Raw genomic sequence first — 27649 nt, 5'->3', positions numbered from 1 at the left:
AATAACCTTTTTATGTGTCTAACACTCCTAGGAATCTTTGTGAGAATGAGCTAACCTAACAAAAAAACTGGCGTTAATGTGTCATTCTCTTAAAAAGAGTTGGAAGAGAACTTATTAGCAGGTTCACCTAATCCCCTCCCATTTTTAATTTTACATTTTGTTCTCTTTAGTTACACATGAGTAGAATGTATTTTAATATATCTTATGCACATGGAGAACTTCTCATTTTTGTGGTTCCCATCTCATTTTGAGAACAAAGAACCAACGCCCCAGAAGCATAACTCTTCAAATACCTCAGTGTTAAGACTAACATGGCCTCCCAAGTCCCAGCCCAGCGAATTTCTTAATTGTACTATTTTATCTCTGAGCATATTCATCTTTTTCCTGGAGATAGTACCTCAACTGAAAAGAGTGACCCTCATTAGAACAGGCACTCCAGGCACTTAGTAATTGACGGAGGAAGAGTTTGAGACAGGGAATCATGACTGGCTGGTTATTCTGTTATGGTTTGGATATGAGGTCTCCACCAAAAAGCTCACGTGGTAAACAGCGCAGCAATGTTCAGAGGTGAATGATTAGATGATGAGAGCTATAACCGAATTAGTGGATTAATCCATTCAGTGGACTAATAATCTGAATGAACTATTGGGTAGGAACTACAGGCGGGGAAGGCATGGCCCGGGGATCCCTAGGGACACGCCCTTGAAGATTTTGTCTTGTTCCTGGTTCCTTGCCCTCTTTCTGCATCTGGGTGCCTTGAGTTGCGCAGCTTCCTTCACCAAGGCCTTCTGCCTCACCTTGGGTCCACGGCAACAGAGTCAACCAAACGTGGTCTAAACCTCTGAAACCGTAAGCCCAGGATAAACCTTTTCTCTTCTAAGTTGTTCTTTTCAGGTATTTTTGTCACAGCAATGAAAAGCTGGTTAATACATTCTGCTTCTCAGGTATGACCCCTAGTTCTTGCAATCACCTCCTAAACTGTGGTTCCAAAAAATTCTGTTGCTAGACTTCTCTTCCCTTCAAAGGCATCTGTAATCATTTACAGATTAAAGTTCAGAACTTTTAGTACTCTTTCATCATGTGATGCACAATGGAATTCTAAATGACAATGTAAGAATCATGTCTCTCTCATTAACTGGACTGAGCATCCAGACAACTACTGATCTCAGGTTACTAGCTTTTGACTCTTAAGACTTAGTATTCCATCTAAAAAGAAAAAGGGAAAAATAAAAGCCCTTCTGAATTTCCCCAAGAATTCTATTAGCCTGTACTCTTTCAGTTCCTTAGATCCAAACATGTAACCGCTTTTGTGATGCTTTCTGTACAGGAGACAACATTCTATTCCAGTTATTAAGACCAAACTCGGTCACTAAGACCAAGGCTAATGCTATTAATCTTCTTTAAGTAAGTTAATGGAATTTCTCCTTTGCTTTTATTAGGGAGCAAAGGAGAAATAACTGCTATCTTTGTACTTTTATGATCAAGGTCACATAACTTTTTTTTATAAATTTCTTTATTTTTATTTTTTATTGACTGCATTTTGATTCATCGTACAAAAATGGGGTACAATTTTTCATTTCTATGGTTGTGCACGATGTAGATTCATATCATTCGTGTAATCACACATGTACATAGGGTCATGATGTCTGTTCTGTCTCATTCCACCATCTTTCATACCCCCACCCACTCCCCCTTCTCATTTCCCTCTATGTAATTCAAAATTCCTCCATTCTTCTCTTACCCCCCCACCCCCATTAGGTGCTTATAACTTAATAGCTAGATAATTTTGTTTCAAAAGGTGGGTTTGCCTTGTGGCAGTGGGCACAGTACTGGCACTGCTCCTAGGAGAAGCTGTCCGTAAGATGAGACCCCCATGTGAGAATTACTAATTCAATACTGACAAATAAAAACTTAAAAACAGTTTGAGGAAGCAATCAGATGATTCACTCAGAAGGACATACATCAAACCAACCACCCACTCAACCACTACCCAACAGAATACCCAACAGTAACACTGAAAGTTTACAACTTGAAATTTACATTATGAGTGCCTCTAGATATACACTGCTTTGGGTTTCCCCAATGACAGTATGCGATATATTCTCTTTCTCAAAAATACCAATGTTGGAAGGAATCATGTCATTTTTAAATGCTGACAAAAATTAGAAATTTAGAAAAAGATGCATCGTTTCAAGAACGTACCAGATTTTTTGGTTTAAAATATTCTGTCTCAAGAAATTTTACAGTCTTGTTACAGTAGACATTTGTTGTTTCTAAAGTTGAATTTCTGCTGGGTGTAGTGGAGCAGGCCTATAATCCTAGTGGTTCTGGAGGTTGAGGCAGGAGGATCTCCTGTTTGAGGCCAGCCTCAGCATCTTTTAAGACCCTCAGCAACTTAGCAAGACCCTGTCTCAAAAATAAAAAGTAGAAAGGACTGAGGATGTGGCTTAGCAGTAAAGTACCCCTGGGTGAGAGAGAGAGAGAGAAGGAAAGGAAAGAAATGGAACACTTTCTTAGCCATGAGGCTGGTGTGGGCCTATCTGTATAAAGTCATGAGTGTATGCTACTCTTGGTCACAATTCCCAAGAGGGCACTTGGCTGAATTCCAGCCCAGTAAGTCAGGGGCACTGTTCCAAGTCTTGGTTGCAGGAAATAGATCTCTCCTCACTGCTGAATTATAATCTGCAAACACATACCTGGAAGAATAATTTTTCTCATTATGAAGGAGCAATGTTTCATGTTTTGTGCTGCTATAAAGGACACCTGAGACTGGGTAACCTTTAAGAACAGAGACACATTTGGCTCGTGGATCTGGAGGCTAGAAAGTGTAAAAGCATAGGCCCTGGCATCTGCAACGGACATCAGGTTGTGTTTTCCAAAGCCCGAAGGTAGGAGGGCAAAAGTGAGCAAGAGAGGGCCAAGCTCAATTTCACAACAGATCCCTCTCGGGATAACCAACCCACTCCTGCAATGACAGCATTGATCCATCTGTGAGGGCGGAGCTTTGTGACTTAATTACCTCTTGGTAGGTCCCATCTCCCAACACCATTGCACTGGAAATTCAGTTTTCAACAAGAACTCTGGGGGAACACATTCAAACCACAGTATTCCACCTGTGCCCTACAAAATTTATGAACTTCACACGATGCACAATTCATTCGCCCCTTCTCAATACACGTGCTCCTTACATGGAGTTATGCCCTGATAAACCCATTATATGTTGCAAGTATCATTAAGTCATAATGCAATTAGTACATCTCATCTGCCAAACACCACAGTCCAGCAACACAGCACCCTGTCAAGTATCTGCTATTTACCTTCGTGACTGTGTGACTGACAGGGAGCTGCAAATCACTGTTGCTGTGCAATATCACTAGAGTATGATACTGCCTACCACTAGCCCAGGGGGGAAAAAAAATCAAAATTCAAAGTGCAGTTTCTCGTGAATCTTTAGATTGAAAGACCCTAAACTGAACTAGCATAAGTTGGGGACTGTATATAATCCCCCAAAGTCTTAACTCATTCAGTATCAACTCTCAAGTCCCAAGTCCAGAGTCTCATCTAAATCAGACTCAAGACATGATTAACCCTCAGGCAAATGCTCAGGATTTCAGCAGTGAGTTGAAAATAGGCAAGTTAAAGCAGAGGACAGACATCCCCTTTCCAAAAGGAAGAAACAGGGAAAATAAAAAGGGCTGACTGCTGTCAAATAAGTGTAACACCCACTGGGAAAAACATTAGATCTTCAAGCGGTGGAAGCCTTTTGTGATTCCATGTTGTATACGCTGGGCACACTGGGGTGGAGGCCGGGCCTCTAAGGCCCAGGGGGCTCTCCTCCACAGCTTTGCTGGGTCTAGCCTAGGCAGTAGCTCCACAGATTATAGTCCCTTGTAGTTCCCTGTGGTTCTTCCAGGTTGGCACTGTAGGCCCACGACTTTCCATTCTGGGACCTGGAGAATAGCTTTGCCCCTGGGGCTTCGTCAGGTGTTGCCTTAGAGGGGACTCAGTGGTGGCCTCATTGCCAGGGTTCCACTAGGCACTGCCTTCGTGGGAACCATGTAGGGGCTTCTGCCCTGAAACAAGTCTCAGTCTGAGCCGCCAGCTGTCTGCAACATCCTTTGAATCTAGGTAGAGGAAGCCAGGCCTGGGCAGTGGCTGCATTCTGAATACCTGCAGAGTTGGCACCATGTGCATACTTCTCAAGGTTTTATGACTTGTGCCTTCCAAGTGGAGGGTTAAGTTGTATCTGGGCCTGATAGAACTGTGGCCAAGATGGCTGAGGGTAGCTGTTGCCCTGCACAGCCTTGGGGTTTGAGGAGCAGGTTTCCAAGGCTGTGCAGGGTAACAAATGGGTGCTTCTTTGGAAACTGCCCTCAAGGTCCTGCTCTGGGCTGGGTTGGGAGAGGCAGGCTTGAAGATTGATAAAATGACCTGGGGTTCTCTCCCGTTGTCTTGATGATGATCCTTCTACCCATGGTAATCTCTAGCAAGTAGTTGCTTGGCCATACCCTGGTTTGTTCTCCAAAGAAGCTTTTTTACTCTTTATATGAACAGGCTGTAAATTTTCCAAATCTTTCTGCTCTGCTGCTTCTTTAATTATAAATTCTGTCTTTAAATAATTTCTCTCCTCTTTCATCTTACTGTATATGATTAAAAGAAGACACACAGCTCCTTCAGTATTTTGCTTAGAAATTTCTTCTACCAAACCTCTTCATTGCTCTTAAATTCCATAAAGTCCTAGGATATAGACAGTTTCACCGAGATCTCTGCTACTGTATAGAGGACAGCCTTTACTTCAGGCTCTAATACTGTGCTTCTCATTTCTGAGAACTCATCAGAATGGTCTTTACTGTTCTTCTTTCAGAAGATCAAAATCACTTGAGTAATTCCTAAGAAGACTTACGTTTTCCCTGTCAATGGGTTCCTTCTGCTGAACCTGCACCAGAATCACACTTAATATACTGTTTATGGGAATTAAAGCTTTTCCCAGTATTTGAAACTGTTTCAGCCTCCCTTAAAATTGTCAAAAATGTCCATATTACCAAAACCAAGATACAGATTCAATGTGATCCCCATCAAAATATCAAAGACGTTCTTCACAAAACTAGAAAAAAAAGTCCCAAAATTCATACAGAAGAATGAAAGACCCAGAGTGGACAACGCAATACTGAGCAAGAAGGGCAAAGTTGGCGGCATCACAACACCTGATCTTAATGTGCACGAGTACAGAGCTACAGGAACAAGAGCAGCATGGCCTTGGTATCAAAACAGACACAAAGACCAACGGAAACGGATGAGAAGGCACAGAGACAAATCCACACACGTATCTGATTCTTATCTCATCCTTGACAAAGGTGCCAAAAACATAATGGAGAAGACAGAGCCTTTCAACAAATAGTGCTGAGAAACCCGAGTATCTCTACGTAGAAGAATGAAGGGATTCCTATCCCTCACTCAGAACAAATATCAATTCAAACTGGATCAAAGACTCAGGAATTAGACTAGAAACACCGCCAACCGCTAGAAGAAAAAAGAGGGTCAACACTCCCACAAATTGGCACAGGCACCAGCTTCCTTAAAATAAGACTTCTAAAGTTCAAGAAATAAAACCAAGAATCAATAAGGAGGATAGCATCAAATTAAAAAGCTTCTGCACAGCAAAAGAAACAAGAATGTAAAGAGAGAGGCTACAGAATGGGAAAAAATCTTTGCCAACCATTTTCGCACAGGTTAATATCCAGAATATATGAAGAACTAAAAAACAAACAAACAAAGCCAAAAAATAACCCAATCAATAAAAAGGCCAATGAACTAAACAGACAATTCTCAAAAGAAGAAATTAAATGGCCGAAAAGTGTTCAACATCCTTAGCGATCAGGGAAACGCAGATCAAAACTACACCAAGATCTCATTTCACTCCCATTAGAATGCCAGTGGACAAATAACATGTGGGAGGCTGAGACAGGAGGATCACAAGTTCAAAGTCAGCCTCAGCAACTTTCTTTCCCTGTCTCAAAATACAAAATAAAAAGAGATGGAAATGTGCCTTACTGGTCAAGCGCTCCTGGGATCAATTCCTAGAACAAAGCAAAACAAAATAAAACAAGCACAAAAGCATAAAAATAACAATAAATGCTGGTGAGAATGTGAAAAAAGGTTCATGCATGCACTGTTGGACTGCAAATTAGTACAACTACTTTGGAAAGTAGCATGGAGATTCATCAAAAGACCAGGAATGAATTCACCAAAACCACTCCTATTCCAATGAATTGAAATCAGCATACTATAGCGATACACGCATACCAGTGTTTATAATAGCGTAATTTACAATAGCCAAATTATGGAACTATTCCAGGTTGTCCCTCATTATACAAATGAGTAAAGAAAATGTGATATAGATGCATATATATACACACATATATAGATAGATAGATAGATGCAACAGCATTTTGCTCATCCCTTAAGAAGAATGAAATCATGTCATTTGCAGGTAAATGGATGAATCTAAAGAACATCATGTTATGTGAAGTAAGCCAGATTCAGAAAGTCAAGGGTCAAATGTTTTTTCTCATATGTATAAGCTAGAGAGAAAAAAAGGAATTTACAAAAAGGGGGGATTTTATGAAAATAGATGGGAGAACAGTGGAGAAGAGGAAGGGGATTGAGAGGAGAAAGCAGGGATGGGAAAGGGGAGGAACTGCAGAATGAAATTGAGGAAACTATGTGATGCACACGGATGAACCCATCACAATGAATCCCACTTTTGTCTCTAACTATAATGCTCCCACTAAAAAATAAATTAATAGAAGGGAGATTAATAGATCAGAGGAAGGGGATCGGGGGAAGGAGGAGGAGAGGGAAGGTAGAAAAAAGAAAACTGCTCCAGCCTCTATCTGTTACCCAGTTCCAAAGCCACTTCCACATTTTCAGATATTACAGTCCCACCCTCAGTAGCAATTTTCTTAGCCTGTGGTATGGGGTTACGACAGAGTAACAGAGACTGACTACAAAGAATGGAGAGTTATTTGGCTGGTGGTTCTAGAGGCGAGGAAGTTCAAGAACACAGCTGGGCCTCTGGGGAGGGCCTTCATGCTGCATGGTTCTACAATGGAGGGTGTCAGTGGATAAGAGTGGGCAAGAGAGGGCAGGAGGGCTCAACTCGTTAGGCACCACCTCCCAACACTGTCCTACAGGGATTAAGATTCCAACTCATGAACCTTGTGAGACACATTCGAACCACATCAGAACAGTTGCTTCTAAGCCTATGTTGAAAAATCCAAATAATACTCAACTAACACAACTGGCTGCAGCCTCCATGATAGGGTTTGCAGACTCAAGTGCCTTCAGTGGCCGGGCCATCAACACAAAGTGGAAAGCTGAAGGATGTGATGTAACAGGAGTAGTGGGAAGAAGACAGCTTGTCCTTCTAAATGAATTCAAAATTGCAATTAAAACAAGTACAACATTGTGCTGGCCACAGAAAACATGCTGACCTCATGTCTGTGCCACCTATAACTCATCTGCATCGTGTGGGCTACTCTTTTCCAGCAAGTTCTACAAAGACTCTTGGGAGCCCTAGATCAACCTGACTCTCAGTAGTCCCTCTCTTCGGTAGATCTTAGAGCCCACGTCACATTAAGGGGTTTGGGCCACTGTATCTCCTCCTGGCCCCGACTCAGGACTAGCTCAACATAAGGATCACTCAACCCGATTACAAACATCTTACATGCTACATGAAAAATATCTGGGAATAAACATCATTTTCCCTTTCTAATCATGGTTGCTTTCAAAGCAGAAGAAACAAAGTCAAAACATTGGGGCCAAGGACAGGGCTATGATGGGAATTTCTTTAGTGGTGCTTCCTGCATGGTTCAACCTACTGTGTTTTGGTTGCCTGGAGTCTTCCAAGTTTTAAATCTGAGACAAACAAGTCATGTGATATAAACCGTACCTTTCCTAATGTATCAGAAGCATGGAGATGAATAAAAACAGTTAAAAGTAAAATAGGAGCTAAATAAAGTAGAATGATTTATAAAGATATGAGGCAAATTCTTATATTTATTTTCAAGAACTTGCAAAATAACATCAAGTTTCTCAATTGAGACTTGTGATGTTTAACATTGTATCCAAAGTAAGATTAGATTTTCCAAATGAACCTAAGAAAATAACAGTCACAACTATGGGCATTTTATTTAAAACCCAAAATAAAAAAAAAAAAATCCTCTACCCCTTCTCTCTGCTTATTAATAGTCAATGAAGAGAAAAACACAGATCTGGCCAGTCATAGCCCATTCTGAGTGAAGTTTGCTGCTTTAGGTAAAAATGAGTCCTTTTCTAATAGGTTTACATAGAAGTCTTCTTATATTCTATGTCGTCTTCTTTTAACACTATACCTATGAATTTACTGGAATTTCTAATCACTGATTGTGAATAAAGGTTTGGAGAATGTGGCTTGCCATGAAGAACTGTCTATACTCAAAGCAAACGGGATAGAAACTGCTGTGAAATGCATAAACTTAGGAACACCCCTGGTGTTATCACTAACAGCTATTTTGCCAAAATAAGAGTTTTGTTCCTCATTAAGACTTGTGACAAACAATTGCCCTGAAACCAGGGGAGTCTCTTGATGATGACCTACGAAGGAACAAGTGAGAGAGCTAAACCAGGCTGTGATTCCTCACGGCTGAATACGCAGATAGGCTATCTCCTCTGTCACTGCCCACCGGAGGCCCCCTGAACTGCAGACCCTGCCGTCTGTTCTCACCTGCTTATGAGACTTGTTTAGTCTGTAAAAAGAACTGATACTAAGTGATTCTCAGAGACTTATTTCCTGTGATGTTATCTTTTATACATAATGATAAAATTTCATGAAGTCTCTCAGTGGCTCTTGTATCAAGCACTCAGTCAATATTCCAGGACCTGGGGAATACAGCGCTGCACAAAATACACACACTGGCCAACAGATGTCTACCCTCTACTTGGGGAATGAAGCAACCACTTGGAATGATGCTTATAAAGCGAGGGATGTTACGCAAGGACTGCCACAAGCCCTCACAGGAGACCAATTCTGGTGGCTGAAATAATAGCACAGCAGACTCTTTATGATCCATTACTCCAGTTTTCCTTCAGTGAAAATCAACGACTCGCTTTTCAAAGAACGGTGCTTGTATGGAAAACCTCTCAGATGGCATCTGTACAAAGTGAAGTACCTTCTACCTTTCTGACCCACACAGGTTAATGCAGCTTGACACCAACCTGACAGGCTGCACCCATTAGTGAGCCTGGCTCTGCCTGGAAGGCAGTCTTCACGCTCCTTGAGACAATCTGATGAAAGCAAGGGCTTCGTCTCACAAAGCGGGGTCTAACTTCAGGTCAGGAAACAAAACTCTCGGAGCTGGCTGGGCTGCATTTTCAGACAAAGGGCACCACAGAAGACCCACAAGCAGGGTGTGCACCGAGCAGCGGCAACCTCTCCATGTTGTGGCTGCCCTGCCTGCTCTTCCCTTCAGAGTCAAGGGCTCAAAGCAAGGTGCTGAGTGCTGGAAGCAGGGGACGGAGGTGTTGGGAAATTTAATTACAACGTGTGAAGCCAAATGGGTCTAGGGCTTAAAGCTACTCCAGAAGTGTGAAGAATAATGATTGCTTTTTGAGAACTCTCATTTCCCAAGAATGAACAAGTCTGGGGAAAGATGAGCTACTTTGTTTTTTGTTTCTTTTCTTTTTTTCTTTTGAATATTTTTATCAAGTCTTTTGCTGTCAAGGCTTCTAAAGTTTTTGCCAGCAAACTCAGACCTCTATATCTAAAGAAAGATTCCTCTTGGGATAGTCATCTGACTACAGCAATGACTTGCTTGACCATGGAGAAAACTAGCATTTGGATCTGCAGGGGAAGTGCCATCTTTGAGCTCTAGTGCCACATTTGATGACAGAACTTTTTTTTTTTTTTTTTTTAAACTCAGGAAGGTTTCTATGAAATCCTGTCTAATTCATTAAGCAAGCACAGGCTGGAAATGAACCTGAGGTTCCTGCCTTTTGAGAGCTCAGAGTCTCATGCAGGGGGATGCGGGATCCACTACAGATACAGAGACAAGCTTATACGTGACATTATCATAAAGCAAATTGCGGTAAGAACTACAGCGGGTTAATCCCAGCTGGAGGTCCAGAGGAGGGCTTCCACAGAAGGATCTGGGCTGTTCCTGGAAAGATGAGCAGGACTTACAGAAAGGAAGATGGGAGGAGCATTCCAGGCAGAAGGAAGTGATGTGGAGGTACACAGGTGTGTTTGGGGAGAAGAAAAGAGGATGGTAAGATGGGACTGAAGGAGAACCAAGAGAAGAAAGAGGGAAATAAAGGGACGAGAACTGCAATGAACACGAAGAGCCACAGAGAATGGAGTCAGCACATCCAACAGAAAAATATTTTTAACTTTTTTTTTGCGGGGGGGGTCAAAGATACCTTAAGGGTCTGAGGGGGTGGCCAAGGAGGCGAAATGAGGATTGTAACATGGATGTGGAAGAAAACTCAGACGAAGGAACCATTTGAACTACTTGGCCTTTGGCTTGCTTTGGACTTTTCTGCCTTTCTGTGTGGCGTCACGTGGATCTGAGCTCACCATTCTTCCTAAGAACCACGCTTCTGTCGTACACGAATGTGCCACGATTCAGAATCCTCTTCTGAAGGGCAGTGAGTGGAAGAGGGAAGATACACTGGTGTCGCCTATCGACAAGAACAGGAGGGGAAAGCTGATGCTTCCTATCACCCTGTTGCTCACGTCCTCCCCGGTACCTGATCTGGACTTTAGCTATGTGGAAGGGACACAAGGACATGGAGAGAGCAGCTGTCCACCCTGAGAAGACCCCCTGCATTTTTTGTTTTTTGACATCACAGCAGGAACAGAATTCCAAGTAGGCACGCTGCCTGCTGTTAAAGGAATAAACTGGCAGTACGTCTGTGATGTTAGCTTGGCACATAAGTGGAATCGCAAACGTGCACGGCCATCAGGACTGGCACCATGCTAGGAGCTCCCAAGTTAAAGCCAGGGCGAGGTGAGCTCCTCACCATTACAGTAACTGTGAAAAACCTTTCCTCTCACGGACAAAGCATAGCAGAAGCATTCGCTAGCATCAGGGCAGCATACCTCAAACTCCAGATAGTGGTCTTTCAGCTTGTACTCATCCACATCCTTAGCTTTGACTTTCTTGTCAGGGGGATAGGAGCGGTGCTCAGCCAGCTCCGTGGTGATCTGCTTCAGCTTGCTTTCGTGAGATTTCAGTTGTTCCTCCTGCGGGAAATTATTCAACCAGTTAGTGCAAAGGGAAGAAATCAATAAAAAAGTGTAGAGTGCCTTTAAAAATCCTTTATGGTGGAAGATTTTCATTTACCAGGACAGTCCAAGGTGCCTCTGCAGGAGACACATCCTTCCAACTGGCCAGTGTGGGTGTATTTCTTCCCAGCATGTCAACCCAGGCCAGCCTCCCTAACCAGGCCCCTTACTACAAAACCAAATGGCTTCAGAGCCTGTAAGAGATGCAATGTCACCAAGTTGGGACAAGACCTCTGAAGAGAAACCAGAACAGACAAGTCACCATATGAACAGCCAAGTGCCTAACCTGAGCGCCACACAACTTGGCTTCTCAATTTCATGCCCACTCAGCAATGCTGCCTGTGTGTCTATCTATCAGAACGAATGAGAGTCTATCTGTAAACTTCTTTCCTTTTTGAGATAAGCAGTACTGCAAAGAAATACTTCTCTAAAATCTACCATATGCTGTTCTAAAAAAATGTGCTATCTACACTCTTCCCCTCAAAAGTAGCAGAGGGTCTCACTGCCTTCAACTTCATTGACCTGAAGTAATCATTTGATTAAAATGTACTCACTGCTGCCTGAACAGCATTGTTACAGGTTCCATGTGCCAATATAATATGGTTGGTTCTATGTCAGAGGACTTCCATTCTAGGGGTACCATTTATACCTCTTTGGCAATAAGCAACCTAAAAAGATATGATACTGAATCCTCTTGCCAAATTTTAAAAAGTCTTGAGACAAAGACATTGGAATTCTCTTGCATTCCTAAAGTGGTGTGGCAGCTTACTATTCCACTTTCACATGTAAATTATCCAAATTCTTGATTATAAATTTTACATGTATAAGAAATAAAAAGGTAAATGCAACTGAAGAATTGATTAAATGAGGAGATAAGTATGTTTTTACATAACACCAACATAATTTTAGAATGTAAGTTTCAAAGCAGAATGAGGGGAATAATTTAAAAGACTACCAGAAAATTAATAATTATGAATGCCAAATTAAGATTATGTAACATCCTTGAGAATTTTCTGGCAAAGACATCCAGAAATTATAAAGTCACATATAATATCTTAGGAATTTCTGTTAATAGTGTACATCTTAAGAAAAGCCAAATGAGGGAAAAAAATTTCAACTCTAAAGCCATCAAAATAGAAAACAATGAAAAATTAAAAAGCAGAGAACAATGAGTGCAAAGATGAACAGAAGAGGTAGCAAGAACACGTGGAGGGAAAGAAAGATGACAAGATTCATTCGTAAATGCCACCAAACACTCAAAGACAACCCAGACAGGTATACACTGTGGTCACTGAAACCTTATTCACCACAGCTAAGATGCAGACATGACCTAAGTGTCCCCACAACAGATGCATGGATAATGAAAATATGATATGTACACATAATAGAGTACTACTCAGCCTTTAAAAAGAAGGAAATTCCATCCTATGCCACAGCACGGATAAAAATGGAGGACATTATCTAAGGTGAAAGAAGGTAGGTACAGAAAGACAAATGATGTACAATCTCATATGTGAACTATATAAAAAAAAATCAAGCTTATAGCTGTAGAAAGCAGAATGATGGTTACAAATGATGGGGGAACAAGGGGATTGGGGAGATATTGATCAAAGAACAGAGAATTTCAATTAGAATGAATTCAAGAATTCTTTTGTTTTCATGGTGACTACAGTTAATAGTAATGTATTATATATTTCAAAACTGCTGAGAGTTGGGCATGATGGAGCAGGCCTGTAATCCTAGTGACTCAGGAGGCTGAAGCAGGAGGATCACAAGTTTTAAAGTCAGCCTCAGCAACTTATTGAGGCCCTAGGCAACATAGTGAGATCCTGTCTCAAAATAAAAAATAAAAACAGCTGGGGATGTAGCTTAGTGGTTAAGCACCCCTGGGTTCAATCCCCAATACTGATAAATCAATAAGTACAAACTTTTTAAGAGATTTCAAATGTTTTCATCAGAAAAAAAAATAAGTATGTGGCTTGACAGATATGTTAACTAGCTTGATTCAACTGCTCCACCACGGACATATGTGTCAGAACATCACACTGTATCCCATAAACACCTTCGCACCTTCTTTTACACCCAACTGCAACGGAGTCCTAGGAATCGGAAGCCTTCTGAGGACAACCTGGCCATGCCCCTTCTAACCTTGTCCTCTCAGGAGAAAACAGAGACCTAGAGAACTCAAGCACCTGCTCAAGGCCACCGACACAGCAGGAGTCCATCCTCCCAACTTCAAATCCTAAGTCCACTAGGAAACACTTTCTTAAACCCAAAGGGCTGCTAAACACACACACAAGCTTCAAAACCTACTTCCCAGTGTTTTGGTACCAACCTCGATGCACTCAGAGCTCCTCAGACTCCCTGGGTCCCCAGGTTCCCACACGCCTCCTGCCAAGGCTCTCCAGCAGGAGGGCTGCACTCAGGTCTATGTGTCCTGCATGCTCCAAACCTTACAATCTCTTCCCAGTTACTACAGCATTAAGTGCATATGCCATCTGCTTACCACAAAGCACACTCTGACCTAGGCGTGAATTTTACCTCCTTGACTGAGTACGAATTCCTTGAAGGCAAAATAAGGATCATTTCCCCTTTTCCTTTAGTCTTCCCGTGTCCAGTAAGGTACGGAGCAGAGATGATAGTACATGGCACTAACAAATACCTTATGCTTATAAACCAAGAGCTGAGACCACAGCTGTAACTATCTCTACAAAGCTCACTGTACCTACAGGTCCCTCAATTCACAGCAGCTGAATACACAGGGTGCTCATACTACTTCCTCTGTGCTGTTTAAAGGGAGAAAGATGATTTATAAGGCAGTGCAAATTACAAGTAAAATCTATGATGCTTGAGACCTATCAAACCCAAGAGGTATGGATTTTAGAATAAAGAATGTGCCATTGACTCCATATGAGAGGGCTATTGCTGAAAGCACCATCATGAGAGATTTTTCTTCAATCATTTCAGGTTTAACACAATTTAAAGACCTTAAACACAGTGTCCTTAAACACACTTCCACATGATTCAATTAATTGCTTTATTGAATCTTTACTGTATATTAAACACAGACTCCAAGAAATGAATAAACCTATCTACTCTGGAAAAGCAGCTCAGTGAGATCCGATCTCTAAAGAAAATACAAATTAGGGCTGGGGATGTGGCTCAGTGGTCGAGTGCCCCTGAGTTCAATTCCCGGTACCCCCACTCCCCCCCAAAAGTGAGTCTGTTAAGGAAAGCATCCTAGTTGGATCTGTTTTACTCGGAACTGGGAAGGGTAGACTGGAAGAAAGCCAGGGTGGGGGGAGAGGTACTTTGAGTGGCCATACAAATGTCCTGGCCAGAGTTTTCCAAAAAGAGGCATGTGCTCTCCAGTCAAGGTGACCCAGTGAGGAGAGTTTTAAAAATCAGTATTGAGAAGTAATTTTAAATTTCATAAAAACCATTGTATCCCATAACTGTGCTGAATTTGTTGACAAGTTCTAAAAGTTTCTAATCGGAGTTCTCAGGCATTGGGAAATTTTTAAAGATTATTTTCTAAAATCTAAGTACTGTGAAGTGTTAAGGTTTACTATCCGGGTTGGCAACAGGGCATGGGGTATATTTTATTTAAAAATACACATTGCTCAAATATTTAGTATTGATAAGGTGAATGATTAAAATGGAAACCCCGTGATCTAGGTGTAAGACGACAAAAGCCTGAAGTAAGGAACATTGGGTAGGATGTGGAAGATACTTAAGAGGTAAAGTGGCAGGATTTGGTGACAAGGTGTGACATTGGGTGGGGTGCAGGGGTACGGTTCTGGCCAGTGAGGAAGGCAACCATTAAGAGCGACTTCCTTCACTGAAATGCCAGGCTCCCAAGTCCTGTCCCTCCCCAGGCTCTTAGCACAACCTGAGGTCCAACCACAGAGAGGAGGAGGGTGGGGTTACTTCCCTGTGAGGAGCAAGCACAGGACCCGCCGTGGTTCCTGATCAGTGTTCACCATTTGGTCGGCACCCCGAAAGTTAATATTTAGTGATTATTCATTGGTTCAAACTTTTGTAAGAGAAGAGTTGGAATTCAAAGAAACTGGAACTAGATATCAATCAGGAAAGTGACTTCATGAGGTACAAGTATCCAGAGAAGCAGCAACAGACCTGAGGGAGGCAGAAACTGACAGCGTGCAGCGTCTCAGTGTGAGCGGCACTGTCTGCTGGCCAGTCATCTGGGACACGTGAGAGAGAAACAGGCAAATTTCCAGGCACCAGACTGGATCTCAACCACCTGGCAGGATATTATACTGTCCCCAGATAATTCTTGTGAACATTCAAGTTTGAAAATGACTGCTTTGGTGGGTATAAAAGAGGCCCTGAATAGATCCCGAAGGAGGCTAATCATGAAATTCTGTGTCTCCAGAAGGAGGGAAGAAAAAAAAAAAAAAAACTTCAAGTTTTCAAATTAGTTTTCCCACCCCCAACAGAAGAAGAAAAATGTGCTTTGGCAACCCTGCCATGAAAAACAACTAGAGAAGGTGACTCCTACAGAGTGGGCTTGTTCAGGAAGAACCACACTGCACTGGCAATAATCAATTTTAATAACTGAGACTAATATGTTTTGGATGGCAGACAAGAATAAATTAGAGAGAAGCTCATAAATGACAGGGTGATGAACAATATGTCTTCAAAATACCAAATAATCTTCTAATTGAACGTTTAATTTTTTTTTCCTTAATGCTATTCAGCTCTCCCCCACCCCGAGCAAGGTACTCACATTGCTGTAACATATATTTTATAAACTGCAGCTACCCAAGAGGGTCCTGGCATGTGGGGAACGGTGGCCAGCCTGTGGGGGCATGGAGAAAGGAAAGGTGGCCAGTCTCACAGAGGCAGAACCACCGGGTCACTGCAGTGGTTTCTCAGTGGGAGGGGGTGGATTTGACCCCAGAGGACACCTGGCAAGGTCTGGAGATGTTTCTGGTTATTAAACTTAGCGGGGATGCAGTTGTCATCTACTGGGTGGAGGCTGGGGACACTGCTAAACACCCTGCAGTTCACAGGACAGCTTCACACAATAAAGAGTGATCCGGGTCCAAACGTCTACAGCACTGTGAGACGGACTGGGCTGAAGAGAAACCAGCCTGTGAAGTGCTGGGGCGTCGAGGGCCGCCTGACTCTGCACAGACACAGGCAAGAGTGACCACGGGTGAAGGCCACACCTCTCTCCTGCACCAGCTGTGTGTGAACTAACCCCTCCAGGACCTGCTTGTCACCACGTGGGAGGTTTTACATCATGCTTTCCAAACTGTCCTGTTACCCTCAGTGGTGAGATTTTTTTTTTCTTTTAGATTAAATGATGACCCAAGTGAAGCCATAATATGGAAACCATCAGCCTTAAACGTATTCTAGAACCTCCTCCTTTCCAGAAGGAAAACGGAGACCCAGAAAGCCTTGGTGGTTTAACGGGTGGTGGCAGGGAGATACTACTCATCTCATCCCTTTCTCTAGAAGTTAAGTTCCTGAAACAGCAGAGCTGTCTTGTCTTAGGTGACACTGGAGGATGCTTCTTTCTGGCTTATTGCTTTCTTACCTAAAATCTTGAATCTGTCACTGATCATATTACATGTATTCCCCACTGCATTTTTGTATCTCTGTGGATGCATATCCAGAATAAAGAAAAATATTTTTTAAGATTATGCATTCTATTTTTGGTTCTGGTGTAAGACACTGGCTTATATGAAAAAATGTTCAACATCTCTAGTAATAAGAGAAATGCAAATCAAAACTACCCTAAGATTCCATCTCACCCCAATTAGAATGGCGATTATCAAGAATACAAGCAACAATAGGTGTTGGAGAGGATGTGGGGAAAAAGGTACACTCATACATTGCTGGTGGGGTTGCAAATTAGTGCAGCCACTCTGGAAAGCAGTATGGAGATTCCTCAGAAAGCTTGGAATGGAACCACATTTGACCCAGCTATCCCACTCCTTGGCCTATACCCAAAGGACTTAAAATCAGCATACTACAGAGATACAGCCACATCAATGTTCATAGCTGCTCAATTCACAATAGCCAGATTGTGGAACCAACCTAGATGTCCTTCAGTTGATGAATGGATAAAGAAACTGTGTGTATATATATACACACATATTCTTGGCAAAAACACATATAGAGGAATACATTTCCATGTGCCTGTGACTTATTAGGAGATAGCTCAAATACAAATAGGACAGCAGGGTCTAGGAAGTGAATAAAAAGGTACATTCCACGGTGAGAGAAGAACAGGGAAGAACTCTGATGTAGGTCTAAGATCCATTATGTTTCTGCAAATGACATGCTTATTAAAGCCCCTCTTTACTCCAGGGCACTTTCTGTCCTGCTTCTTTTATAGAAGTGATGGTGAGAAAGACCCATCTATTAAAAAAAAAAAAAAAAAAAAAAATATATATATATATATATATATATACACGCAATGGAATATTACTCAACCATAAAGAATAATAAAATTATGGCATTTGCAGGCAAATGTATGAAATTGGAGAATATCATGCTAAGTGAGATAAGCCAATCTCAAAAAACCAAAGGACAAATGATCTCGCTGATAAGTGGATGATGACATATAATGGAGGGTGGGAGGGGGCAAGAATGGAGGAAGGAGGGACTGTATAAAGGGAAAAGAGGGGTGGGAGGGGTGAGGGGGAAGGAAAAGATAACAATGAATCAAACACCATTGCCCTATGTAAATGTATGATTACACAAACAGTATGCCTTTACTTCATGTACAAACAGAGAAACAACATGTATCCCATTTGTTTATAATAAAAATAAATTTAAAAAAAAGAGCCTGTTTGATAAAGGTGCTTGTTTGCCTGTTTTCTTGGCAAAAACACATATAGAGGAATACATTTCCATATGCCTGTGACTTACTAGGAGGTAGCTCAAATACAAATAGGACAGCAGGGCCTAGGAAGTGAATAAAAAGGTACATTCCACAGTGAGAGAAGAACAGGGAAGAACTCCAATGTAGGTTTAAGATCCATTATGTTTCTGCGAATGACATGCTTAAGCCCCTCTTTACTCCAGGGCACTTTCTGTCCTGCTTCTTTTATAGAAGTGATGGTGAGAAAGACCCATCTATTAAAAAATGACAACTAATGCAAAGTCCACAGGGAAGTGAATGAAGAAAACTCAACTTCTGAAGACATTGTTTGCTTCCAATTTTCTCCTCCCCTAACTTCCTATAGTATGGTTTTCTGTTTATGTGCTCCACTTGTGACTGTGTATGTGATATATGGCTGAGTACCCAAATTTAAAGCAGGGAAGGATTTGCCTTTATGGGTTTGTACTTTGGTTGGACAGATGGAGAAGTTGGCCAGCATACTTTCTGGTCATAATTATTATCTTGGAAAATTAAACGCCTTTCTGTCCTGTAAGTTAGCTGGCTTGGTCCTTTCTATTCTCAACTGTGTTTCTGGTCATATTTGAACAATGCAGTAATAACAATGCTTATGTAATAACCACCCAATACATGTTAATAATATTTATGAATGAAGGGAAAAACACAAAAGAATCTTTCTAGAAATTATGTGCTTCTCTTTTTACTACTAGTCTTTCTGATTTTTGTAATTTATGGCAAGATTAGTGCATATTCTCTTCCCTCACTTCCTTACTATCTTCTATTCCTCTCTCAAAGAAGATCAATATAGTCTATTTCCATCAGTCCACCAAAAATGCTATTGCTAAGCTTACCCAGGGACCTCACTGCAAGCTCTTATTGGCAGGTTTTGTCTTTATTTTACCTGATCTTCTCCCTTTTCTTAGCACACCATTCTCCATGTTGGTTATTTTTATCTAAATGACTTTTCTTAAAATGTTGTTTCTCAGGTATCTTAGTCTACTTCCGAGCCCTATGGGCTACACTACTTGGAGAAAGAAAGAAGAAAAGGATCCAGGAAAAGACTCGGAAAGAAACAATGTGAGGAAATGAGGGGGTGGTGAGGTGAGGTTCCGAAAGCCGGGCCCGACCCTGCAGTCCTGGGCGATGGCCCTTCTTCCTCCACTTTAGCCATGAGAACATCTGTTCTGTACTCTTTCCAGTCCTACCTGTTTCCTCAACAACTAACTTAGCTATTTCTCCTCTAGGTTACTAGATATTCCTTGAGGGGCCTTTGTGCTTCTTGCAGTATCTTTTTCTAATGCTTCTGTCATATTGCAATGGAATCACTTCTAAAGTACACATCTGACCATATGAGTCTTCTGCTTAAAAACCACTGTACTAAAGACCCCCAGGAACCACTGAAGCCTCCCAAATGATACACATGACAAAGAGGCCTGCAATGGTCTGAATATGCCCCTGCCTAAAACTCATACTGAAGTTTGATTTCCACGGGCAGGACCGGGAAGTGGGACCTTTAAGAGGTGATTAGGTCGTGAGGGGGTCGCCCTCACCAGTGGGCTAAGGTCATTATGTTGATGGTGGGTTAGTTACCACAGGAGCAGGCTGCTCTAAACCTGAGTCTGAGATGCTCAGCTTTCTCCTGCTCACGCCCCTTACCAAGGGATGCCCTCTGTCGTGTTAGGACTCTGCAGGAAGACTCTCATCAGGTAACCCTGAAATCAGACTTCCCAGCCACTAGAAATGTAGGGAATACATTTTTTTCCTTATAAATGATCCAGTCAGTGGTACTCTGTCACAGCAGAATGGCCTCTGCCTACCTCCACAAGGTGCATTTCTAACTTTTTTTTTTTTTTAATTGTAAACAAATGGGGTTTCTCTATTTGTACATGGAGCCAAGGCATACCATTTGTGTAATCATAAATGTACATAGGGTAATGTTGTTTGATTCGTTGTTATTTTTTTCCCTTCCCCCCACCCCTCCCACCCCTTTTCCCTCTATACAGTCCTTCCTTCCTCCATTCTTACCACCCTCCTTAACCCTAACCCTAAACCTAACCCTAACCCTAACCCCTCCCACCCCCCATTATATGTCCTCATCCGCTTATCAGCGAGATCATTCGTCCTTTAGTTTTTTGAGATTGGATTATCTCACTTAGCATGATATTCTCCAATTTCATCCATTTGCCTGCAAATGCCATAATTTTATCATTCTTTATGGCGGAGTAATATTCCATTGTATAAATATGCCACAGTTTCTTTATCCATTCATCAACTGAAGGGCATCTAGGTTGGTTCCACAATCTGGCTATGGTGAATTGAGCAGCTATGAACATTGATATGACTGAATCTCTGTAGTATGCTGATTTTAAGTTCTTTGGGTATAGGCCAAGGAGTGGGATAGCTGGGTCAAACGGTGGTTCCATTCCAAGCTTTCTGAGGAATCTCCATACTGCTTTCCAGAGTGGCTGCACTAATTTGCAACCCCACCAGCAATGTATGAGTGTACCTTTTTCCCCACATCCTCTCCAACACCTGTTGTTGCTTGTATTCTTGATAATCGCCATTCTAATTGGGGTGAGATGGAATCTTAGGGTAGTTTTGATTTGCATTTCTCTTATTACTAGAGATGTTGAACATTTTTTCATGTATCTGTTGATTACTTGTACATCTTCTTCTGTGAAGTGTCTGTTCATTTCCTTAGCCCATTTGTTGATTGTAACTTTTTCTCAAAGCTGCTCAGGTAACTTGGTGTGGTTCCTGCTTTCCAGAGTCTCTCCTCTGGGCCTCTGTTCCTCTGCTGGATCATTCTGTTATCTCATCTCACAACCCACCTATTTCTCATCCTTTAAGCTTCATGTGAAATATCACACCTCTTCCTTCGCCTCCAAGGCCACCCTAGATTTCCCTGCCCTGTGCCCACACAGCCTTCTGGACTTGATCCTTCCTGTACAGCTATCGAGTGCTTATTCATTTGTATTTATGACTCCTTCAGAAGTGATCCTGGGTTTCATCTGTCTTCCTAAATCCACAGCCAAAAACTACCTTTGAAATATAATAGGGACATACTATATGTTTACTACATAAATATATCATTGGTAATTATAATATGAAAGTGGTGAACAACAGCTAGTTAATGACAAAAATCTTTGTTGATCATTGTCAGATGAAATTATTTCTACTGCTACAGCAATAACTTCACAAAGACATCAAAGTAGGTCCAAAATCCTTAACTGGTCAGTGTCAACAGGGTTACTACACACAGGTTTAAAATTCACAGAGCCTCAGAACAGAATTTTATGAGATGACAAAACTTGAAAAAAAAAATTTTTTTAAGAAACATTAAGAGAATTTTATGTAAATACTTGTGGAACAGAGCCCTGGTGCACTTTATCTTGATTAACTTAGAAAATGCAAATGTTCCACTCAGCTCTTCTAAGGAGTAAGGAAGGCCTTTCCCACACTACTGTGAGCAGGGGAGTTTCTGAAAATATGTTTATATCCCTAGCACTAAATATGGTAAATGCTCAATTAAATGAACTAATGAATGAATTGATGAAAAGTTTGCTACTAAGTCAGGACATTGCCCCAGCTTTAGCCAGTTTAAAAAAAAAAAACAAAAACCAAGGAAGTATAACTCAAGTGCAAAATATGCTGGTATATTACGTTTTTCCCCCTTTATACAATATGTGGCAAGGTCTTCCATCTGCCTTCCAATAAGGAACATTATTCCAATACAAATATTAGCAAAATTACAAAGGACTTTGTTCCAAGTCCACAGCACCATCAAACGAGTTACCTGAGATAATTTTGTTGTAGTGGCAGGCAGAAGCGGGCGGCTAAACTTCTTCTGAGAACCAATGGCTGCCGGAAACGGTGGTGCAGAAAAGACAGCTGCCACGCAGTTGATTTTGCTTATCCACCCCTGCATTTCCTCTGGACTCCTATGAGAAACGGATACGTCTATATGAGGATATTTCTGTGTCTACGTGCATCACACCTTGTCCCTTGCTCATTGCTGATTTTAAATGGCACATAAGATCATTTATTCTGGGTACAATTACTCCCTAACAACCCCACTGGAGGTTAACATTCTTGAGAGCAATCACCAGGCAATGGAAGGCTCTGGAACCTATCTATGGTCATCAAAGGATAAGACTATGACGATGCCCCTAGAATACAGAAGGGAAAAAGAGATATATTCACTAAACTTCTTTCTGTTGAAAACCAGGCTAGGCCAAAAGTTAATTAAGAAATTAATTCATCTCTTTTAATCACACAATTTTATTTTAAAATCTGACCGAAGCATATGCTGAGGGAATGTAAAAGGGCGTACCCACTTGGGAAAACAGTTTGGTAGTTTCTTTGAAATTTAACTATGAATTTATCATACAACACAGTCATTCTACTCCTTTGTTGGTACTCAAGATAAATAAAACATAAAGCTACACCAAGACTCGTATGTTGATGTTCATGGCTCCTTTATTCCTAAGAATCAAAACAGGGAAACAACCCAAGTGTCCATCAACTAGTGAGTGGATTAAAAAACCGTGACAAATCTTCACAAACAGTATTCACCAACAGTGTGCGATACTGATCCACGTGACACAGGGCGTGGATGAACCCCTGAAACTTTAAGCAAAAGAAGGCAGACACACACACTCACACAAAATACATGTTGTATGAGTCCATTTACATGAGATGTCCAGAAAAGAAATATACAGACAAAAAGTACAATCAGTGGGTGTCTGGGGCTGGGGGTCCGAATTAGGGGTGGCTCTGGATGGTGGAGGGTTGTAAAACGACTGGGGCTGGCTGCACCGTTCTGTACGTTTACTAAAAACTGTTAGAATTACATTCAAAGCTGGAGAGATTATGGCAGATAAAGTAGAGCTTAATAAGAATGCTAAAAAGTCCCTCTGAGAGGAGGCGGACATCATGTGGTATCATATTTTTAATTTATGTGTCATTATATCCAGAAAGCCCCTCACTGACAACACGGAACAAATACCTGTGAGTTCATGACTGAGGGACAGAAATGGCCATGAAACAGAAAGATAGGCCACCGTGTGTATGTCCAACAAAAGGTGAAATAATCATTTAACCATTTCTTTTACTGATGACTCTGAAAGAACCCCGCTAACCTGAGACTGTGCAAGTTATCAATTCCTCATTACACACAATATAAGTTTCTAGTTACCTCTCCAAGCGACTTTGGGATGGGTTCCACCTGAAGCAAGGTGATCTCCTTAGGTACTATATCAGATATTAAAAAATACTAGAGAACAGAAGAATTTAAAAGACCTTTTCTGCCTAATAGCTGTAATTATACATTTAGTTATGAGTCCCTTTGTGGTGTTAACTGTCCCATTCCCAAATTCAAAAACCCTTTGTCATATAGCACCTCCTGTCAGCAATTTTACCCCTTTAAAAGTTCAATGGCCAGAGTTCTAGCTCTTAGTCTCATTTTTTTTTTTTTTTCTGATCTTACATTGCCTCCATCAGGCGTACAGACACTTGTACTCACTACCTTGATGTCAATCTTCAATTTAGTTGGGGTCAGCTAATAATATGAGGTTGAGGATGATTCTAGAGTCAAGCTCAAGCCACAAATCATTAACCCCTCTAGCAGCTCCCTTCTGAACACCCAAAGTTCCTCACTTCCCAAGTCCAGGATTCTTTAAGTGGAATGCTCTGCTACTAATCTGAAGTCTGTCACTGGAACTCTTCGTAAATTCATTCCCTTTCCTTGTTCACAGTATGATTTTTATCTTTTCCTTCTAGTATAATCTCAGGCATTCGAGCTCCAAAAGAAAAGGAAATAAGAGAAATAAGAGATCAGGAAGAAAATTTACACTTAATGAACAGTTTCTCCGTAACAGGCACCCCAAGAGGCACTACATACATGTATCAAAATCTCATCAGAATAAAAAAAAATTTTTAAAAAAGAAAAAAAAAAAAAAAATCTTACCAGGACCCAAAGAGACAAACATGATTACCCACAGCAGCTACACGCCAAGGCTCCAAGAGGTTAAAGAATTGTGGGTTACAAGACTGAGCCGGGAGATAGTGATCTGAACCCTGGTTTACTCATGCTATGACAGAACTTATCTACTGAAACTCTCCCAACTTATTAACGAGGACAGTGAGTTCTAGAATAGTCAACGGCTAGCTAAAGGACACAGGGTTACTTCATAGTGGACAAAAAACTAGAACTCAGGGCGCCTACGTTTTTGAATCAGTCTTCTTAGGTAGCTGTTTCCCTAATGAAACCAGCTCAGGACATTTCACTCCAACTCAAAAAATTTCTGCTACAGAGCCTGATTCCACTCCTTAGCATAAAGCAGTGGTAAGAGAGCTAAAAACCAAAACCAAGTAAGAACCAAAGCGACAAGACGTACTGGGTTTGAAACAGCAAGACCCGCCAGTCGGCAGTTTTGAGCTTAAAGACATTGGGCTTCTTCTCGTAGTCCGTGGCCTTGGATGCCAGGGCGTGGTGCACACTCACGGCGTTTTTCAGGTCCTCTTCGGACAAGGCCTTTTCTGGCTTATATTCATCCTGCAGGTGGGTACAGAGAAAGCAAAGACAAGAGTGTGAGATGAGACGCCCATTTCTCTTTTTTTTTTTTTTTTTTTTTTTTTTTTTTGCGGTGCTGTGGATCGAACCCAGGGCTTTGTGCTTACAAGGCAAGCACTCTACCAACTGAGCTATCTCCCCAGCCCCCACTTCTCTTTTTAAGACCTAATGGTGAAGATTTTTAAAAGTTCATAAAAGTGCATGAAAAAAGTAAAATGAAGGGTAAGAATTGGCAACTTCATAAATGTCAAAAGGTAGCACGATGCGTGAAACGTGCTATGAATGAATACCTAAAAGGAAGTCAAAAAAAATTCTGAAATATAATTAATGTAGATAGGTAAGGAAGGCCTGCCTATCACATGCAGTTTACATTCACATGAAATGAGGCTCGAATTGACAGTTACTGAGAACTGGCTTCAGGATCAGATGGACAAATGCAAAAGTGGACAGATATCCAACAACACAATTTTACCGGAAGGTGGATACACAGCTCTAAAGACACTTCGTTTTGCTGCTGCTTTCTTTTGGGGGGCTTAATATGATCAACAGAAAAATGAACAGTAAGTAAAATATAATAATATTCTCCAGCTCTTCTGCTGAAAGTAGAAAATCAATTTAATAAACAAGAGAAAGCCTGGCTCAACTGCCACACATTTTAAACAAGGCAAAATTACGTAAGAAGGCAGGTGACATACACATATGCAATTTTATTTCTGGACATCAACTGCATAATTCATAGAATTTAAAAAGGGTCCACTGTGTGGAACCCCTTTGAAGATAACAACAATAGAAAACTCCAATTAGTAGGATAATAGTTAGAATTTAAAACAAGTTTGATACTATCTATACATTGTAGATGCTAAGAACTGTTATAGGAGATTGATTTCTAGAGTTTAAGGCCCCTCTTCCCACATTTTATAAAATATGTTAAATAAACATGTATTTCTCCTGTAAAGAAAAAACACTCACTCACTCCAAAAACCTCTTCTAAGTTGCAGGAAAAGCCCAAGGGAAGATTATTCCCTTATTGGTTTCACAAATTTTCAGAAAAAAAATTAAAATCCCCTTACAATATCATGATACCCAAATCACACACAAATCAAGCAATTCAAACCAACCGCAATTGCTAATTCAAACTGAGTCAAACTGAGGCTGCTGATCATTAACGATCACTATCAGAGGCAGTACTTGAAGGCAAAGGTTTTCCCTTTAAAATACAAAGTTAATACCAGTAGCAATACAAAGATCACCCAAATTTACCATGACCAAGTTTCCACAGTGCGATTCCTACAAGTCTTATTTTGTTAAGCCTCAGAGGTTACAAATGGCTATTGACACTGACAGTCTTCTAGAAAGGTGAGATAAATAAAGGAGAAAAGGAAAATATAATAGTAAGTACAGTAGGTTTACACATTATCTGTCCTTGTGTGACTGCTGCTCATTCATACAACTATGATCTAGTTATGTTTTGAAATCCTTCTTGTTCTTTTTAAAAGGGGTCCCTGCCCTCCAACCCCAGCCCCGGTGATTTAGCATTCTCAAGATCCATGACTCTTATTTTTATTAGAACTGGAGTTTAAAGAGGAGCTAACATGATTATGATTATAAAATCTGCTCCAGTCTTAGGATTACACCATGAAAGAAGCCTGCCTCGGTCAGTCTGGTCCATTGCCCAATGTAACCACTTAGTTTTCAGACAGGAATCTGAGGTAGATAAACAATGGGAAGGGAAGAAAAGACCAGGGTCAAAATGACCTCCAGAGACTTAGTATGCTACCTCCACACTGGTCCGCTAACAGCTGATATTTCAGTTTGCAGAGACAGTAACCTAGAAATGTGTGTGTGCCCTTTGTGTTATTCTAGACCAGTGATTTGGACTTTTATCTTAATTCCTCTTCCCTACTGTTTTCTTTTTTGTCTGACTTTCTTAAGATGATTATTTAGCGCCTTTGTTTTTCATATTTCTTCTTCAAGGAAGAATTTAAGGTTTTTTTTTGTCTTTAAGTATGAGTCACACTGTGTAATGGTTTGGAAATAAAAAGTAGTTTTTTTTATTGCTTTCTGGCTAGTCTGTAGTTTTCACTTTTAAAATCTCTCCTTTAATCTTAATAGCATCAAGAAATGTGGTTTGCAAATTTAAGACACTTAAAGTTTTAGTTATTTATGATTGTACAGTTCTAATTTCATTGGTTTATGACCAGAGAATGTGATTTACAAAAGGTATTTTTCCTTCAAATTTATTATGGTTATGCTTATAGCCAACCACATGATTATTTTTTCTTAATGTTCCATGGAACACAATTAATAAGCCAAAAGCTTATTATTTGAGGGATGAGTGTTTATATTCAAGTTTACTGACTCACTTTCTCCATGTCCTTTCATTTTTCAGCCAGTTCACCCTTAGAGACAAGTATACTGACCATTTCTACTATGTTGGATTTCAAGTGCTCCTTGTGTTTCAAACAGCATTTGTGTTTTACACTTTAGTTGCTATGTTGTTTGGTGCACTTGGGTTTATAATTATTACCTTCCTCATAACTATGTGTTATCATCTAAAAATACTCTTCATCCTGTTCATTGCTTAACTTATATGATGGAAACTTAAAAGAATCTCTGCCACAAAATGCTCTATTTCTTTATTTCTTGTACATTTCAAAATAGGATTTTTAAAACATTTTCACCCTATCTCCCTCTTTCTCATTAATCCTAAAGTTTGCTGAAACGGTTTAGAACATTTGTTCTGCAGTCTTACTAAAATTATCTTGTATTATGCATTTTATTTCAAAAGCCTTATTTTGTACGTACATTACACATTCCCTGAGTTTCTCCTTATCCCCTTGTTCTTCTAGATTTAATGTGTCCATGTTTCTGCTCG

General features: G+C 40.8%; 1 protein-coding gene across 1 annotated transcript in view; it reads right to left on the bottom strand.

The window, feature by feature from the left end:
* The window catches only part of LOC124982044 (PH and SEC7 domain-containing protein 3-like), a 419607-nt gene that overhangs the window by 25186 nt on the left and 366772 nt on the right, over window positions 1-27649 (bottom strand). Inside the window, 3 exon segments of the mRNA XM_047548202.1 lie at window positions 11138-11281; window positions 21997-22141; window positions 24599-24756. Of these exon segments, the coding sequence (XP_047404158.1) occupies window positions 11138-11281; window positions 21997-22141; window positions 24599-24756 (447 nt within the window).

This window comes from Sciurus carolinensis, chromosome 4 (assembly GCF_902686445.1).
Source record: "Sciurus carolinensis chromosome 4, mSciCar1.2, whole genome shotgun sequence".
Taxonomy (NCBI): domain Eukaryota; kingdom Metazoa; phylum Chordata; class Mammalia; order Rodentia; family Sciuridae; genus Sciurus; species Sciurus carolinensis.
This window is presented reverse-complemented; position numbering and strand designations above follow the sequence as displayed.